Source organism: Grammomys surdaster, unplaced genomic scaffold, assembly GCF_004785775.1.
Source record: "Grammomys surdaster isolate TR1022 unplaced genomic scaffold, NIH_TR_1.0 99414, whole genome shotgun sequence".
In the NCBI taxonomy this organism is placed as follows: domain Eukaryota; kingdom Metazoa; phylum Chordata; class Mammalia; order Rodentia; family Muridae; genus Grammomys; species Grammomys surdaster.
In genome coordinates, this window is record NW_021608071.1 from 1 (window position 1) to 18968 (window position 18968).

General features: G+C 43.7%; 1 protein-coding gene and 1 pseudogene across 1 annotated transcript; one reads left to right on the plus strand and one right to left on the minus strand.

Moving 5' to 3' along the window:
* Positions 1-1205: 1205 nt before the first annotated feature.
* Positions 1206-2384, minus strand: LOC114635341 (annotated as a pseudogene).
* A 9384-nt stretch (positions 2385-11768) lies between these two features.
* Positions 11769-18889, plus strand: LOC114635340 (probable G-protein coupled receptor 156). Its single transcript, XM_028783977.1, has 4 exons — positions 11769-11909; positions 12778-12873; positions 16473-16709; positions 18839-18889. The coding sequence occupies exons 1-4, from the start codon at positions 11769-11771 to the stop codon at positions 18887-18889; spliced, it is 525 nt and encodes a 174-aa protein (XP_028639810.1).
* The last annotated feature ends 79 nt before the right edge of the window (positions 18890-18968 follow it).

An 18968-nucleotide genomic window follows, 5' to 3' on the forward strand; every position in this document is an offset into this window, starting at 1 on the left:
TCCTCTCCTCTCCTCTCCTCTCCTCTCCTCTCCTCTCCTCTCCTAGCTCCTCCTCTTCCTTTTCCTCCACTCCTCCTTACTCCTCTTCCTCTTCCTCTCCTAACTCCTCCCACCTTAGCTCCTCCTACAGTTCCCCCAAGCAGTGGCTGCACACACATTTAATCCTTGCACTGTGGAGGCAGAGGCAGATGGACCTTTAAGACTGAGGATAGCCTGGTCTACAGCAAGTTCCAGGACAACCAGTCTTATGTAGAGAAATCCTGTCTCAAAAAAAAAATTTGCTACTTGGAACATAGTTCAGCGGGAAGATTGTAGTCTGCTTTATTAGTGTAATTATATTGAATATAATTACTTATTCATGTTGCTGTGTATATTAATAGTTTATCTGTTCACCCATTGACAGAGTTTGGGTTGTTCTAGTTTGAGACTAACACAGGTAAAGATGGTGTGAGCATTTCTGCGCATGTCTTTGCAAAGCTCCATGCTTCCGTTTCTCTTTGATAAAAACCTGAGTGTAGAATGGTTGGCTCATCTGGTGTGCATTTATGTTTGTTTTGTTTGTTTGTTTTTGAGGCAAGGTCTCAGTATATAGCCTTGGCACTCACTGTGTTCCATGGCTGGCCTTGAATTCGAAGAGCTCTTCCTGTCTCTGCATCCTGAGTACTGGGATAACAGGTGTAGTCCAGCATCTGTAATGCAGTCATGTGCCAACTTATTCTTTGCGCATTGTGCTTTGGGTATTAAGTCTAGAAATTTGAGAGAGAGAGAGAGAGGAGAGAGAGAGAGAGAGAGAGAGAGAGAGAGAGAGAGAGAGAGAGAGAGAGAGAGAGAGAGAGACTGTCTGTGTGTCTGTGTGTCAGAATGGGTACACTTGCCACAGAATATGTTTGGTTCTCTCCTTTCACCATTTGGGATCTGGGGATCAGATCAGGTCGTCAAGCTTGATGACAAGCAGTTTTACCTGCTGAACCATCTCACCAGCTCTCAAATTAGTTCTTAAATTGGTTTCTCAACCTGCATAAAAATCATGTTGGGATTATGACTGAAAATGTATTGAATCTAACATCAAATGGTGAAGATTTGATTCCTTTTTTTTTTTTAAATGAGATTCACTGTATTTCGAAACACTTTATTAAGAAGGAACCTATGTCAGCACTGCTATGTAAACAATGACAAAGATCAAGGGGAACACATCAGGCATCGTGTGGACAGTAATATACATTGTCCTTTTTATAATCAATGTTTAATAGTTAAGGAGAGTTTAGTCCTTATTAAGCAAACATTTTTGCATACACAGCCTTCTCTTTATCTTTCTGTGCCTTTATCATTTGTTTGACTTTAAGCAATTCTGCCTGGATAGCTTTATCTCCTGGGGCTATCTCCTGTGCCTTCTTAAGATCAGCCAATGCTTGATCGTATTCTTTTAATCCTTGCCATCCTTGCGCTTTTCGGTATAGTGCTTTAGTATTCAAAGGGTCCATTTCAAGAGCCTCCAGGCAACTGTCAATTGCCCCCTGCCAATTTGACATCTTCAATTTACAAGCACCAATATTCAGTACACAACTTAAGGCTATAGGTTGCAGTCTGGGTATATCTGCTTTCTCAATAGCAGCCTTTGAACTATCCACGTACCTTAAAACCTTTGCATATTTTTTAATAGCCATCTCCCAGTTCTGAGACTTGAAAAAAGTATTTCTAATGTTTTTTAAGTCTTCAGATATTAATAAAATTTTATCTACATCTTTTACATCTGTATCTGCATCCTCGGGGAAGTCTGGATGACTATCGCCAGAGCCATCTTTGGGGAACATTCCCCAGTCATCCCCTTCCTTCAGTTCTCCACATTCTGCAATGACACAGAGTTTGGCAGGTTTTTCACCATTCACTTCTACATTTTCAAGCATCCTTGCCACACCGAGTCCTTTTATTACTTGACCAAATACCACATGTTTCCCATCCAAATGAGGAGTTGGAACTCTTGTGATAAAGAACTGAGAACCATTTGTATTGGGGCCTGCATTTGCCATGCTCAGCAAACCCTCTCGATCATGCTTATAATGAAAATTTTCATCATCAAATTTTTCACCATAAATACTTTCTCCACCTGTCCCATTCTGATTTGAGAAATCTCCACCCTGAATCATAAATTTCTTAATAATTCGGTGGAAAGGGCATCCTTTAAAATAGAGAGGTTTCCCAGTTGTGGCACCAGTTCCTTTTCCTCCTGTACACAACGCACGAAAATTTTCTGCAGTTTTGGGAACAATATCTGCAAACAATTCTAAAACAATTTGTCCAGCTCGCTCCCCGCCAATGTCCACGTCAAAGAAGACTCGCGGGTTCTTGGAATTGGAGGGCTTGGCTGCTGGGGATAGGTGGGACATCTTCACTGCAGGCGCTGAAAGCAGGAGCTGAGTACCACGTGCGCGAGTGGGGCTCAACCTCTACTTGAAGATTTGATTCCTTAACGATATTAACAATGTTGGTTGTCGACCGATGACTACTCTACATTTCTCCGGTTATTCAGGTTTTTATTAATTTATCTCAGCATAGATCTTTCACATATCTTACCAGATGTATTACTCTTTAAGTTGCTATACTTTGTATATTCAATTGTTTTTGTAAATTATACTTTTAAGTTAGTGTCTTAGTTAGGGTTTCATTGCTGTGAAGGGACACCATGACCAAGACAACTCTTATAAAGGTCAACATTTAATTGGAGCTGGCTTACAGTTTCAAAGTTTCAGTCATTTATCACCATGGTGGGAAGCATAGCAGCATCCAGGCAGACATGGTGCTGGAGGAGCTGAGAGTTCTACATCTTAATTCGAAGGCAGAAGAAGGGGACTGTCTTATGCCATGAGGAACCTGGAATTCCACACTGGGCAGAGCTTGAGCATAGGAGACCTCAAAGCCACCTTCCTCACAACCTCCAGTGGCACACTTCCTACAAGTCCACAAGTACTCCAACAAGGCCACACCTGCTAATAGAGCCACTCTCTGTGGGCCAGGTATTCAAACCACCACATTCCACTCCCTGGCCACCACAGTCTTGTAACCATAACATAATGCAAAATGCATCTAGTCTAACTTCAAAAGTCTATCATTCTCTCAACAATGTTTAAAAGTCCAAAGTTCAAATTCTTTTCTGAGATTCATGTAATCTCTTAACTGTAATCCACTATAAAATCAAAAAGCAAATTACATACTTTCAACATCACAGGATATACGTTACCATTCCAAAGCATCATACTTATAAAACATTGGTCCAAAGCAAGACCGAAAACCAGCAGGGCAAACTCCAAACTCTGCATTTCCATGTCTGATGTCCAATTTCTTTCAGCTTTATTGACCTCAACACAACTGTTTCTCTAATGTTGGTTCCACTCTCTGTTGGCAGCTTTCCTCAGCAGGCATGCCTCAGCTTTGGCATCTCTAGCATCTTGGGGTATCCAAAGCAACTTCAAATTCACAGCTTCTTGGTCCAATGTCTGGGATGCACACATGATCTTCTGAGCTCCTCCAAAGGGCTTGGGTCACTTCTCCCGCTCTGCCCTCTGTAGCACTGTAAGCTCTGGCTGCTGATGTTCTTGGTGGTCGTGGTACTGGTATTTCCAATACACTAGCGTCTTCCACTGCAACTAGGCTGTACTTTCACCAATAGCCTTTTATAAGCTCCCTTCGTGGTGCCAATCCCCAACTTCTTTGCATGACCCCTTCAATCCTGAGCCTTCATCTACCACTGAGGCTACACCTTCACCAATGGCTTTCCCTGGCCTCTCACAGTGTCAAGCCTCAGCTGCTCTCCATGCCTCTGTCTCCTGAGTCCTGGAAGTAAAGGCATGTATTATCACACCTGGACCTAAGCTTTTCTTTAATTCCTTTTCACAAGATCTTTGTAAGCCTGGCCACTATGCCTCAAGGTCTGTATCACAGGTGTGCCCTCCATTTCTGAATTGCAGTTAATTACAGATGCAGTCAAGTTGACAACTGAGAATAGCCAACACAATCCATCCTTTATCAATCTGACACACAATCATATTGCCTTATGTCCAAATGAAAACAATAACCAAGTCATAACAATGCTGAACACAATAATACTACCCTTGTTCCACTGTGAATGTATAAACAATAAACTTAGTTGAGTGGGATCTTGCCCCAAGGTTACTACTCCCTTAATTCCATTCAATGTCCTTGAGCACAGAAAGTAGCTCCATTCCACTTTAATAGTTGAACCATATATATATATTTTTTTGTGTTCTAAGCTTTCTATGCTTTATTAAAACACTCCTCGTAAGAGTGAACTAAAGGGTAGAGTCAAAACCAGGTTGTTTTGAGATTTCTTTTGCCAATGCAATTAACCTAAATCTCTTCACCTTAGCCTGAGGCAGACTCTTCAGAGAAGGGTAAAAAGCAGCTACATTCTAAACCTAAATATCACAAGAACAATCTCTAGGCAACATACTAAAATTCTGTTACTCTGAAATCTCTTAAGCCAGGCTCCCATAGTTCATATCACCTTCAGTACCACTGTCTGACATGGTCCTATTTGTATGGTTCATTAAGCCCTGCTGAAAGCATACCACTGGTTTCCTAATCCAAAGTTCCAAAATCTACATTCCTTCAAATTAAAACAACAACAACTACAACAACACCAAAACCTTTAGGTCTATCATAGTAATACCTCTTGGTCCCAGAATTCACATTCCTTCAAACGAAAGCATAGTCAGGCATATGACAATAATACTCCAGTCCCTGGTACCAACTTCTGTCTTAGTTAGGGTTTTATTGCTGTGAAGAGACACCATAACCAAGGCAACTCTTATAAAGGCAAACATTGAATTGGGGCTGGCTTACAGTTTCAGAGGTTTATTCCAGTTTCATCACAGTGGGAAGCATGGTATTGGAGAAGGAGCTGAGAGTTTTACCTCTAGATCCAAAGACAGCAAGAAGACTAGAATTCCACACTGGGTAAAGTTTAAACATAGGAAACCTCAAGCTTTCCCCCACAGTGACACATTGTTCAACAAGGCCATACCACCTAATAGTGCCACTCCCCATGGGCTAAGCATTCAAACACATGATTGGGGGGGGGCAAATGTATTCAAACCACCACATTGGTCTTTACTTGGATGCAGACAAATTGGGCGTTTGGAGCTGATCTTGTATATAGCAAACTTGCTGAATTATCTGTTAGTTCTAGAAGCATTATTTTTTAAGACAGTCTCACAATATAGTCCAGACTGACCTATGGAGTCTAGACTGGCCTTGTGGTGAACCTCCTGTCTCAGCTTCCAAAATGTTGGAATTACAGTTGTTCTACCATATGGAGATTTTTCTAGCAATTTTTTGTTTGTTTTTCAAGACAGGGTTTCTCTGTGTAGCCCTGGATGTCCTGGAACTTGTCCTGTAGACCAAACTGGCTTTGAACTCAGAGATCCACCTGCCTCTGCCTCCAAGTGCTGGGATTAAAGGCGTGTGCCACCACTGCCCGGCTATTCTAGCAACTTTTTAAATGGACTCCATTAGATTCTCTGTATAGAAGTCATATCGCTTGTGAATAAAGAGTTCTTGTCTAGTAGAACTTGTCCAAAAATAGCACAACTTCAAATTGGAGTGATAAGAGCAAAATATCTTTCCATTATTCTTTTTCATTTTTATATAAATATGTATGTCTTGCCCACACGCACGTCTGTGCACCATGTGCATCCAGTGGTCAAGGAGGCCAGAAGAGGGCATCAGAGCCCCTAGAACTTGAGTTAGAGATGTTTGTGAGCCTCCAATATGAATGCTGGGAATTGAACCTATGCCAAATGCTCTCATGGATGAGGCATCTTTCCAGCCCCTTCAATTATTGTTGACTCATGGGGAAGGTGCTCAGCCCTTCTCTGCTAAGCATGAACTGGATGCTGTGGTTTATTCTTGTAATCAGAGAGGGGGGGAGGAAGGGAGGGAGGGAAGGAGGGAGAGACAGAGAGAGAGAGACAGAGAGAGCGAGAGAGATAGAGACAGAGACACAGAGACAGAGAGAGAGACAGAGACAGAGAGACACACAGAGAGAGAGAGAGAGAGAGAGAGAGAGAGAGAGAGAGAGAGAGAGATGGATATATAGATATAGATTTATAGGAAAAAGCCATAATAAATTGGATTATCATGTATAACTAATATATATAAGATATCAATAAAAACATTTTAAAGAACAAACAAAAGCATGGATTCAGCTGCAGCTTCATGGGAACTGTTTTTCAGTTGTAAAAGGTTCTGTTTTATTCTTAGGTTCCTGAGAATTTTAAATCAATATTGGTGTTGAGTTTTGTCTAAAAAGTTTCTGTGTCTATTGAAATTACTGTATTATTTTCTTGTTTGCTCTACTTAGATGGTGACTTGCATTAAATCATTGTAAGATGCTCAGTCAACTGTGCATTCCCGAGATATCCCTGTGTTATACTCTTTGTATTTGGTAGAATTCCTTTTAATAAGAATTTTGTTTGGATTTGTGCACTTGTGCTTTTAGTGGATATTGCTTTGTAGCTTTCTTTTCCTACGGTATGTTTATGTAGTTTGGGTATCGGGGTAATCCTGACCTTGTAGCATGAGTTGAGACCTGTTCTTTCCTCTTCAGTGTCTGGAATACTTTCAGTGTGGTTACAAAACCATGACATGCTTGTCACAGTCACAGCATGGTCACTCTGAAGCAGTGTGCAGCTACTCCTTCCTGCTCCAATCTTTCTGTTATCGATTTCATTTTTATATATAATATAAACCCCATTCAGTTGTCATGATTTCATTAAGCAATTAACGTCTAAAGGCAATTTGGTAAAACTAAATCACATATTTTCCTGTGTAGTTTCCCTTTCCAATGTTCTCGAGCTCAAGTACACAATGTTTTTTTTTTTCTTCAAGACAAGGTCTCATTATGTAGCCCTGAGTGGCCTAGAACTCAGAGAGGCACCCGCCCCTGCCTCCCAAGTGCTGGGATTAAAGCACTCGTGTAACAGCAACCAGCTTCACATCCACATTTTTATTTAGTATTATTCCCCTTTCATCTGAAGAATATAAACATTGTAGCGTGATGTACAAGTGCTGAACTCTTTCATCTTTAGGGAGCTGGAAAAGCCTTTATTTTGACTGCATTTCCAAGAGATACATTGTCATTTGGTAGTTGTGCAGAGCTTTGCTCGTGCTAGGATCTACCACTGAGCCATATCCCAGCCTCGGAAAGTTTCCCCTTTGTTTCCATACTTTAAAGCTGTCCCTTGCCCACTATCTTCTCATTTGGCTTTATGTGGTCTGACATTGTCTTTATCCTTTGCTCCTCAGTACAGAGTGTGTCTTTTTTTTTTTTCCTGATTTCTAGCAGTAGTAGTTTCTGTGTGAGCAATTTGATTAAGCAATGGGTTTGTCTTGCTCTTGTAAACACCATGGGTTCTAACTGGCTTGCTCCTTCAGTGGTTGTCAAGAACATGAATCTGCCATAACCATCACCCTGTCCAAAACTCAATTCCAAATGGGTCAAGGACCTCAACATAAGACCAGATACCCTGAATCTGGTTAAAAGAAAGTAGGAGATAGGCAATCCCAGCACTCAGGAGACAGGCAGGAGGACCTCTAAGTTTGAGACCAGCCTGGTCTACAGAGTGAGTTCTAGGACAGCCAGGGTTACACAGAGAAATCCTGTCAGGAAAAACCAAAAAAGAAAAAAAGAGGAAATAGTCTTGAACTCTTTGACACAGGAAAGGGTTTTCTAAACAAGACATTGATGCCATAGGCAGTAAGATCAACAATTAATAAATGGGACTTCATGACACTAGAAAGCTTTTGTACAGCAAAGGACACCATCATTTGGACAAAGTGGAAGCCTACAGAATGGAAAAGCCTAGTAATTAATTATACATCTGATAAGAGTTAGATAGCTAGAGTATATAAAGAACTATATAAAAATGATTATCAAAGCAAATAATTTAATTTCAAAATGGGGTATAGAACTTAATAAGGTTTTCAAAAGATAAAACGGAAGTGGCTTGAAAACACTTCAAAAAGTGTTCAACATCCTTAGCTGTCAGGGTAATTCAAGTTAAAAATACTTAGAGATTTCATCTTGTCCCAGTAAGAATGGCCAACATTAACAAAAACAAATGACAGCACATACTGGCAAAGGATATGGGGAAGGAAGAACACTTATTCATTGCTTGTGGGAGTGCAAACTGGTACAACCACTATGGAAATCAGTGTGGGGGTTCTTCAAACGCTGAAAATGGAGCTACCACAAGATCCAGCTATTCCACTCTTGGGCATGTACCAATGGATTGTACATCTTACCACAGAGACCTTGCTCATCTGTGCTCATTGTTGCTCTACTCATAAGAGCCAGAAACTGGAAACAGCCTAGATGTCCATCAATGATGAATGAATAATGAAAAGTTGTAGCTTTATCCAATAGGATATTATTCAGCTGTTAAGAAAAATGGAATTTGCAAGTCAATAGATGGAGCTAGAACAAAATCCTGAGTGAGGTAACCCAGACACAAAAAGACAAGCATTGTGTGCTTTCTCTTGTGTGTTGATGTTGGCTTTTAAGTTTTAGATATGTGTGTTCCAGTATAACTGAACAGGCTGGGCAGGTAGTGAGGGACCAGGAAAGAGGAGATCTTCCAAAGAAGGGGAAAAAAGAGTATAGATTTATGTAGCTATAAAAGAGAAACTAGAAGCCGGGTATGGTGGCACATGCCTTTAGTCTCAGAGGCAGGCAGATCTCTGTGACTTGGAGGCCAGCCTATGTAGTGAGTTCCAGGACAGCCAGAACTAGTGAGATCCTGTCACCTCCACTCCCAAAAAAGAAAATCAAAATGACGGGGAGGACTGAGGAGGATTAAATGGAGAGGAGGGTGAGAAATTAGTGTAAGAGGAGGGTGAGAAATCAGTGTAAGGAAGAAATAGAGGGAGAGACAATGAACACAGAAGCACTTAAGGCCTTTTGAAGAGCCATGTGGAAACCATATATATATATATGTATGTATGTATATATACATATATATATTTAACTTCCATGCATATATATGGAAGTTAAATGAAGTCATCATACAATGGGGAGACAATGCCCCACTAGACATCTTATGCTACCAGGTAAAACCTCCAATGCCAAGAAAAAGTTACTTACTGTTGCATTATTGGTCAAGGAAGTCCCATAACACACTACAACTCCCAAAATCACAGGCTGTTGCCAAGACTGCTGGTTGTTTTCCATAACCAGATAGTAAGACCCTGAAGTTGCTGAAGATACAATCTATTTATGTCATTGAACATGAAAAAAATGAGCTGGTACCCAACTGGAAGCTCCACACCTATTGACTAGTGTTCATGGTGCTGGAGGGTCCTTTGCATGCTACCAGAGAAACAAAGTCAGCATTAGTATCACGTAGCTGCAAATTCTGTGACCTCCAACAGACTGGCCTGCAAGATGTACCCACACTGTAGTGGCACAGATATTACGGACAACCAACCGCTTTTTACTTGGATTTAAAGCCTACTCTATGAGATGCAATCCGTACCTGATACTGCTGAGGTGGCCAAGAAGCTGAGACTAGATAAGTCATGGGCCTACTGCTATTACTCGGCTAAAGGAACATAGTGATAAAATGGTTTCTAATGACATGTTGCTATACCCATAGACCAAAGCATTGCTCACTAAAGAAGAGTCTTCTTGCAGTAAATTAGAGCTGATCCAGAGACACCTGGACCATGAGGAGAGTCAGAGACCTTGGAGCACTTAAGCCCAGATGGTTGTCTGTATAAAATCCTTCCCCTCAAGGCTCAGGGTTCTATTCAGATGAGGAGGCAGAAAGATTGTAAGAGCCAAAGGTGGTGGATGAGCCAAAGGAAACAGTGTCTTCCAGACACAACAGGACAGTTATTCATAGGAACTCACAGAGACTGTGGCAGCATACACCAGACCAATGCAGGTTCAAGGCAGACAGGGTACTAGTACAGAGAAGGGGACATAGATCAGGGATCCGGCCCCAACCAAGAATTATTTGTAGCTGATACCTGCTGGGAAAGGGAAAATCAGTTTGTTTGTTTGAAATGAGTGTCACTGGGTTTATCAACCACAGTCCTGGGCAGCCAACACAAAATGGACTCCGTGTAATTGTTTATGCTTTTCTTGTTTTTGTTTTTGCTTTTTGACTTAGCATGGTTTGTTTGTTTATCTGTCTGTTTGTTTGTTTGTTTGTTTTTGGTGGGGGAGTGGAAATCGTTTTGTTCTGTTTTCCCAAGATAGGGTTTCTCTGTATAGCCTTAGCTGTCCTGGAAATCGTTCTCTAAACCAGGCTGACTTTGAACTCAGAGATCTATCAGTGCTGTGCTAAAGGCAGGTGCCAACTTCTGCCTTTATTTTCATCTTTTTAAATTTATTTTGGGTTTCATTTTTGGTTTGGTTTTGTTTTCAAGAAAAGACATACGGTTGTGTTGTACCAGGAAGTGTGTGTGAACCCCAAAAGACCACCAAGGGGCTGACTCCAATGCAATCTCACTAGTGTCTTTATTCAAGTTCGAGCTGGGCAACACCACCATCTCTGAAGCAGCAGAATGGGAAGGTGAAGCCCAGAGCTCTCAGCAGGAATAGGCTTTATAAGAAATGTGGTGCAAGCCCAGGAGTTTCAACCTGGCAAGCATCTAAAAAATGAACAATCACAAAAGATCTGAAAGTACATCTAAAACAATCAGACTTATCTTGGATTGACTGTTGCTAGGAAGTAGCTAGGGAGTAACTATGAGGTATGGGTCAAGGACAAGCCATGGGGTCCTTCCTGGCACTTGGGTACAGCCTAGGTTCAGCTATAGGTCAAGTTTCTCTTAAGATGGAGACCGGTCCCAAGATGGAGTAGGTTAGGCCTCTCCATTGAATAGGTAGGAAGGACCTGGGAGGACTTGGGGAGGTGAAAGGTGATGATCAGAGTATATTGTATGGAAAACTTGTAATAAAAGAAAACCTGGGAGGGGAGAAGGGAACATGGCTCTACATTACTGCTCCATCCATGAATCCTATGCTCAGTCATCTTCGAGTCTGACGGCATGCTGGATTTTGTTGCCACGGTCTTATACATCTTTTACTAAATTCTCATAATCAATTTAAGATCATCATTAAAAGAACATTTTCTTTATACCAGTCACATTGTAGAGAAAATATTAATAATTCCTCCATCTGTCAATCCCATCTCAGAGTTAATGGCTAGCCCTGGTGCTGAAACCTCTATACTTCTTCATTGCTCACAGAGACATGTCTAGAAATAAAAGTGAACTTCCTTTACAAGACCTTTGCCAGAAAGGGTAGAGTACCAAACTGTTAAACAAGCCAGGCAGTGGTGGTACATGCTTTTAATCCCAGCACTCAGAGGCAGAGGTAGGTAGATTGAGTTCAGCCTAGTCTACAGAGCTAGTTCCAGTACAGCTTGGGCTACACAGAGAAGCCTTGTCTTGATAAACAACAATGAAAACAAACACAAACAAACAAACAAATAAAAAAAGCCAAAAAAGTTAAACAAGTGGAAATATTTATTGGTGACAATAACTGAACAGACTTATAGAGAAGGCATTCAGTCTTACATTCCTAAGCGTGAATTTGGTGGGTCAGTGTGGTGGTGTGTGTTTCACCTTTGATGGCCGTATTTGAGGCTCCCATAGAAGACTGTTGCTATAACTCAAACCTCCGCACACCCACCACACTCTAACACCTGCGTTATACAGCCATCGTGCAAAAAGATGTTTTGACCATGACTGTTTTGCAGATTATCAAAGACCTACAGTTGCTGGGGTTGGTGGCAGCCCTGGTGGTGGCTGATGTAATCCTGCTCGTGACATGGGTGCTGACTGATCCCATCCAGTGCCTTCAGATCCTTGGTGTCAGCATGAAGGTGAGAGGCTGCCTATCCCTGGGCAATCTGATCCCTTACCTGGGCTGGCTTCTGTGATATGCAGGGTCATCATCTCAGCAGCATCTACTGAGAGGCTGTTCCAAAGAGAAGTCATGGGCAGTGGCTGCTCTGAGCACCTTGACCCTTGTCTGGAAGCTGTGCTGCCACCCACAATGATCCTTGTGCTCCCAATCGTCTCGTGGGCGTCCTCCCAGATGTCAGTGCACAGGGAATCTGTCTGCAGTTCTCTCTGCTTGCACAGTCACCGAGGAGAACTTTCAGCTCTAAGGAGTTGCCTTCCCCTCCCTGTTGAGAGGCAAAGGTGATGTCATGCAACTGTAGTTCAAATCCCAGGCTGCTATCAGTCATGTCCCTAGGGAAAGCTGTACAACTAAGTCTCCTTTCCAGAGAGAGGAGTAACTTGGAGATAACAATCCTGCCTCTTTCCCTAGGTTCAGGTGAACTAGGAGAAATAATTCATTTAAACAGACTCAGGAATACAGTAGAATCCATATCAGAAGGAGCAGTGAATAAGAATTTGGCTGTTTGCTAATAATGGTTCCTGGTGTGAAAAACTGTAACTTTGTTGCGGAGCTTTTGAAACCACCCGGGTAACAAAGCGCATGCCCTCGAGTAAGTCCTGAAGCCGCCCAGCATCTGCTAGCCGCCCACCTTTCTCTCCCTTCCCTCCGCTCAGGCACTCTGGTTTTAGGTTCTTACAGAGTCGCCTACATATTTCCGTTTCTACATACTAAAAAGGGAAACTCTATGTGGTGGAGGAGTTCACACTCCAGGGAAGTTCACAGAGCTCTGCTGTGTGGTCCCAGGAATTTGAATGCCTTTGGTTCTGACCCGGTGTCCCTCACAGGTGACAGGGAGAGATGTATCCTGCTCTTTGACCAACACACACTTCTGTGCTTCACGATACTCCGATGTCTGGATTGCCCTGGTTTTGGGATGCAAGGTTGGTAACTACACCTCCTCAGTTTACAGTCTGTCTCCAACAAAATGGGTTTGGAAAGAGAATTAGGGAATTAATGAGGTGTGTTCATGGATGGTGACAACAGAGAATGCTGAGCTCAGAGCCCACCTGGGCTCTTGCAGAAGCCCCAGAGCTGTGAACCTTTTGTTTCTCTACTGTATATATTCGAAGGATTTACATTTATAGCTCCCCAAGTGCTTGCATTCAGTCTGCCCACAAATCACTGGGGTTTCAGTTTCTCTCCTATTATGGTCTGTTTTTCTGGTTGGGGAGTGGGTGTTCGGGGTAGGGGGTATTTGTTTTCTGAGGGTCTTGCTATGTAACTTTCATTGATCTTATTGATTGTGTAAGCCAGGCTGGCCTTGAACTCACTTTGTGAGCCATTGTAACTAGCTCGGGAGTATTTTTTTTTTAAATGAAGAATCCAGGAAGCAAACAGCCATTACTTAATTGTATTCCAGAAATGGATAGAAACCTCAAACGCTACAGAATGGGGCTGAACTCTGCCCTGACCCCTTTCTACCTGAACCCCAACCTCATCTAACCTCTCAGACACATAACCCTCTCAGCTAGAGACAACGATGACAGACCCTTAGAGCTGCTCTCAGCTGCTCAGAACTCACACATGAGAGTTTCCAGCCACTCCTGTCCTTACTAATGGCTCCAGAATCTTATTCGTGTTTGGCTTCTATCCCTGGACGGTTCTGAAGCATCAGGTCATCTCAGTTCTTAGCTCCCAGAGTGTATTGTTCCCCCCTCCCCCGCCCAGCCTGCACCCAGCCCAGCCTTCCTCTATTTCGTCCACTGCCTTCTGCACATTCTCACTGGACCTTTTATCCTCCACTATTACAGTGATATGGATAAAGAAGAAGTTCTTGGGCATCAGAACACTAGCTGAGCCAACCTCTGCGGCCCCTGCCAGCGAGGAGCTCCTGGGTGGGACCGAGCCCCACCTCTACCCTTGCAAGGGAGATACAGTAGCTTTCCACACACCCCTTTCTAGCAAGAATCTTTTTTTTTTTTTTTTTTTTTGGTTTTTCGAGACAGGGTTTCTCTGTATAGCCCGGGCTGTCCTGGAACTCACTCTGTAGACCAGGCTGGCCTCGAACTCAGAAATCCGCCTTCTAGCAAGAATCTTAATGGGATTGAACTTTTATTAAAATCATATTTAACATTTTCAGAATCACAGAATTAATCCTATTCACCATTGATAAAACTAATTATGATCCAATTGCCAAATGCTGCTGGATGGTATCAATTACCTGGGAGTCAGGCCCCACTGGCCCCGCCTTGTGTCCTTCTACTCAGCGAAGATCCCAAGGTGACTGGATTTGACCCTCCATCCTCCTCTGGAACACTGTGTCAGAAATACCTCTGCCACACTGACTCCTCACTCTCCACCACAGCCAAAGGCTCAAAAGTCACCCCTGCCTGCGGGTGGTGCTGGCCAGGTCATGTGATCTGAGTCAACAGGACACCTGGCCTGACTTTCCATAGTCTCTGGAATCCCCCTGGCTCTCAGCCTTACCTCATACCCAATGGCATCTACACATTCCAGTCATGAACAGGGCGTGGCTTGCCTTCCTCCAGCCTCCCTATCAGCCAGGCCTACTGCTCTGTGGTGGTGTTGCTCTCATGATGTTATTTGCTGTTGTTCTGAGTCAGGGTCTGTCTTAGGATTTCTAAGACAGTGATGAAACATCATGACCAAAAAGCAGGTTGGGGAGGAATGGGTTTATTTGGCTTAAACTTCCATATTGTTGTTCATGAATGAAGTCAGTTGGGACAAAAACTCAAAACGGGGAGGAATCTGGAGGTAGGAGCTGATGCAGAGGCCATGGAGAGGTGCTGCTTACTGGCTTGCTTCCCATAGCTTGCTCAGCCTGCTTTCTTATAGAACTCAGCGCAGGGATGGCACCACCCACAATGGACTGGGCCCTCCTCCATCAATCACTAATTAAGAAAATGCCTTACAGCTGGATCTTTTTTTTTTAAAGATTTATTTATTTATTATATATGAATACACTGTAGCTGTCTTCAGACACACCAGAAGAGGGCATCAGATCTCATTACAGATGGTTGTGAGCCACCATGTGGTTGCTGGGATTTGAACTCAGGACCTCTGGAAGTACAGTCACTGCTCTTAACCACTGAGCCATCTCTCCAGCCCTTACAGCTGGATCTTATGGAGCCATTTTCTCTGCTGAGGTGCCCTCCTTTCAGATAACGCTAGCTTGTGTGTCAACTTCACGTAAGACTAGCCGGCACAAGGTCTCACTGTGTAGCCCAGATTGGCTTCAAACTCACAGCAATGCCTCAATCTCGCCACTGTGGGATGATGGCTGGTCATCCATCAGGCCCCAAAGTGAATGTCCTTGGTAGCAACAGTTTGCAGCGTAGTACTTTGAGCAAGTTAGAAAGGCTAGTGTGTGCAGAGTCATATGTATACTGAGTGTTGCCGATGAAAGCTCTGATGTCTATATGCACACAGCTGCCTCTGGGGAAAGCAGCACTACTGGATACTGTGTTGTTTTCTCCCTAATAGAGAATGGAGAAGGTAGGTTTATGTTTGTAAAGAGAGGAAAGAGCCGGGCCCCAGTTCCTTGTGGTAGAGGCGGGGAACGTCACAAAGCAGTTCAGATAGAGCCCCTGCTCCCTGTGCCTCCCCGCCCTGTTGCTGGGGGCCCAGCCTGCCTTTGTTCTCCTCTTTTCCCATCTTTCGTCTCCCAGAAACCCCCCATTGCAAAGAGCCACCCACAGCCTACTGAGTTCTTTGTGTCGAATAGAAAACAGCATCCATCCTTCCAGGCAGATGCACGCAGTCTTGCAGGTGCAGAGCCTGGCAAGCAGATGGTGCCTTTGAGCACTCTGGGAAAACAAATAAGTCCCCTCCCTCTGGCACTGCCCTAGTGCAGCACAGGACTGGACAAGCAGCTCACGGGTCACTTTCAGTTCCCACGTGCCACTCAGCCGCACTCACTGCCAAGCCATAATGGATATGAGGCACCCCCCCACACACACACATATACACCGGCAGGAGCCGGCTCAGCTGCGCTCCCAGTGCCCACTGGAGTTCTGTGGAACTCCTAACCACATCCACACCCTGTGCCCTCTCCCAGAAGAACGTTGCGTTATCTGATGTCTTTTTTTTTTTTTAAAGATTTATTTATTTATTTTATTTATGAGTACACTGTAGCTGTCTTCAGACACACCAGAAGAGGGCATCGAATCTCATTACGGATGGTTGTGAGCCACCATGTGGTTGCTGGGATTTGAACTCAGGACCTCTGGAAGAGCAGTCAGTGCTCTTAACCGCTGAGCCATCTCTCCAGCCCCGTTATCTGATGTCTTATTTGCCAACCTCTCATAAACCATTCTTAGTAAAGGACAGGAAGTGACATTATTCAGAAGCCATAGGTGTAAGGATTTGGCTCCTGGCTTCTTGCGTTGTATCTTAGCGGAAGCTCACAGCAAATCTTTAGGCAGATATTATTAGCCCAGATGAGGACACTGGCCCCAGTGGTACCGCTTTGACCTGTGGTCCCCCTTTTCTGTGCCTCTGGTCCCTGCTCTTCCTGCAGGGGCTGCTGCTGCTGTATGGTGCTTACCTGGCTGGCCTGACCAATCATGTCAGCTCTGCTCCAGTGAACCAGTCCTCAACCATCATGGTCGGGGTCAACCTCCTGCTCCTCACTGCTGGGCTGCTTTTTGTGGTCACCAGATACTTGCACTCCTGGCCCAACCTGGTCTTTGGACTCACATCTGGAGGTATCTTCGTTTGCACAACCACTGTGAACTGCTGTGTCTTCCTTCCCCAGGTATGCTCGGAGTCCTGGGCAGGGGTCTTCATGGGGCAAGATGGATGGTCAGAAGAAAGGGCTGGGACCCCTCTACACCTCCTCAGTGCCTAGGAGAAGACAGTTCTGCTCCCTAGTCAGGACAAAGATGGCTACCATGATGGGATCTGTCTTTTGAGGTGACCTCACCCCTGCCTCCCACTGAGCCCCCACTCTGACTGATCCCTTCTGTGTCCTTTTAGTCCTTGAGATAGTTGTTTTTTCACTAGTCTGAGAGAAAATCCTTTTTTTTTTTTTTAATGTCTCAATACATCGCTCTGGAACTTATTGTGTAGCCCAGGCTAACTTAGAAGAGAATAGCGTTTTTCTTTCTAAATTGGGATTGCAGGTTCATAGAAAAACATCTATTTCATGACATAGAGTGATTTTCCTAAGCCAGGTGTGATGGTATGACCCTGTAATCTCAATGCCCGGGCAATGGAGGCAGGAGATAGGGCCATCCTTGGCTACACTGAAAGCTTTTCCTTTCTTCTTATTGGAGGGAAACACAGAATCTCCTTTTATATGAAAGGAAGAAATCTTAATGTATTTCCTGTTGCAGAGGTTAAGAATAAAATCAATAAAGGAGAGTGGAAGCAGAGATATCTCCCCAGGCATAGAGAGGTGGGCAGAAGCCCTTAAGCCTAGGGGAAAGCTCTGGTGGTTATTTCTGAGGTGATGGGCTGCAGGCTCTCATCCATCATGTTAATGATCTAGCCACTGGATGCTTTCTTTTTCCCTCCTACTCTTCTTTTCTTCCCCCTGAGGCTAGCCCCATTCTGATCCTCCTTCCTGGGGTGAAAACTAATGATTCATTCCACTGCTGACAGATAGAAGGTTACAGTCAACTTCAGGCCACATAGGCATGCCAGTCTCCTTTCTGCTCACTAATACTCAACAAAACATTCGACCAAATATACACATGGGGGTGGCCCCCCCCGGGGTGTTGAGCATCTACAGGAGTCTCTGCTGCTGGGTGCAGCCTCTGCATCACAACCAGAGTAACTTTTGCAGCATCTTGTCTTGTAGAAGCTGGGCTGAAGAAGGCCCCTGGGAATAGAGGCTCATTGTCTGGGATGCCAGGAGAATGGGGGTGGGGGATGGGAGTGGAGGTGGGGGAAAAGGGTGGGGGAGGGGGTGGGAGTGTCCTTCCTGGGAGACTGGAGGCAAAGAGAAACTTTTGGGCTGCCTAGCTTTCTTTCCTAGATCCTTTCTTTTCTTGTTTACCTTAAGAACTAGGCATTTGCTCTGTCAGCCTCCCTTATAGCTAGAGGTGACTCCCAGAACATCAGTTGGAACACTAGAGCTTGCCTAGAAGGCTTCTGAGAGACAGACTTTGTACTGTCCTGAAACAAACAAACAAACAAAGCACGTCCCTTTTATTTTCTCTCTACTTGAATATATGTAATGTATGATAGCAGCCAGCTTATGATCAATAAACTATATTTATTACACTAGGAGACATAGCTCCTTCCATGTAAGGGTATACATTCAGGAGGAGAGGACTCTTAAGGAAAACCCACAGGTACAAAAGTGACCAAGCATCTGAAAATTTGGTGACGATGCCTTCTTCCTCAGTAGAAAATGTTCCAAGATATTTATTTCACTCGGTCAATAAGATTCCAAGGACATTGCCTCTTTTCAGCAAAAGCAAACCACAAGGCTTAGATGATGAAATATTGAACACGGATTTAAAAAAAAATGTTAGATTGAAATGAAGCATTGGATAGGCAGTTTGGACACTACAAAAATATGGAGCTAACAAATTAAGGAAACAAAAGATAGATAAAAATAAGAGACAAAATAAAAATATAAAGAATATGAAGAATCGGTCTAGGGGAGGTTCATAGAGAATAGCAGTCTGTGACGGACGGGGAGGGAGAGAGAAGGAGGGAAAGAGGAAGGGAAAGGGCAAGGGAGGGAGGAAGAAGGGGAGAAAGAACTTATCACCAAGAAATTTTAAAGGAAAGGCTTTCTGATTTGAACAACATGTCCTTTGAAAATGAAAGGAATCCACAACCTCCCTGGATGGTCCTAGTTTGGATTTCTACTCCTCACTCTAACCCCTTGCGTCCTGAGCCTCAGACACAAGCTTTCTGTTTCCTCTGCAGCAGCGGCGGCGTTTGAAATCCTTCAGCTGCGATCAGCAGATTGACTTCTGACTCTCAGAACTCACCTACAGTTGCCAACTGCGCAGAAAAGGGCGTGGGGAGGGAACTGCTTTGAGTCCTGGAATGTGGT

Bases quoted from the DNA above. Each gene is read 5' to 3' on its own strand.
- LOC114635340 (XM_028783977.1), top strand. From the start codon at position 11,769: ATGACTGTTTTGCAGATTATCAAAGACCTACAGTTGCTGGGGTTGGTG. The intron at 12,874-16,472 runs GTTGGTAACTAC...CTCTTCCTGCAG, and splicing joins CCCTGGTTTTGGGATGCAAG to GGGCTGCTGCTGCTGTATGG. The intron at 16,710-18,838 runs GTATGCTCGGAG...TTTCCTCTGCAG, and splicing joins GCTGTGTCTTCCTTCCCCAG to CAGCGGCGGCGTTTGAAATC.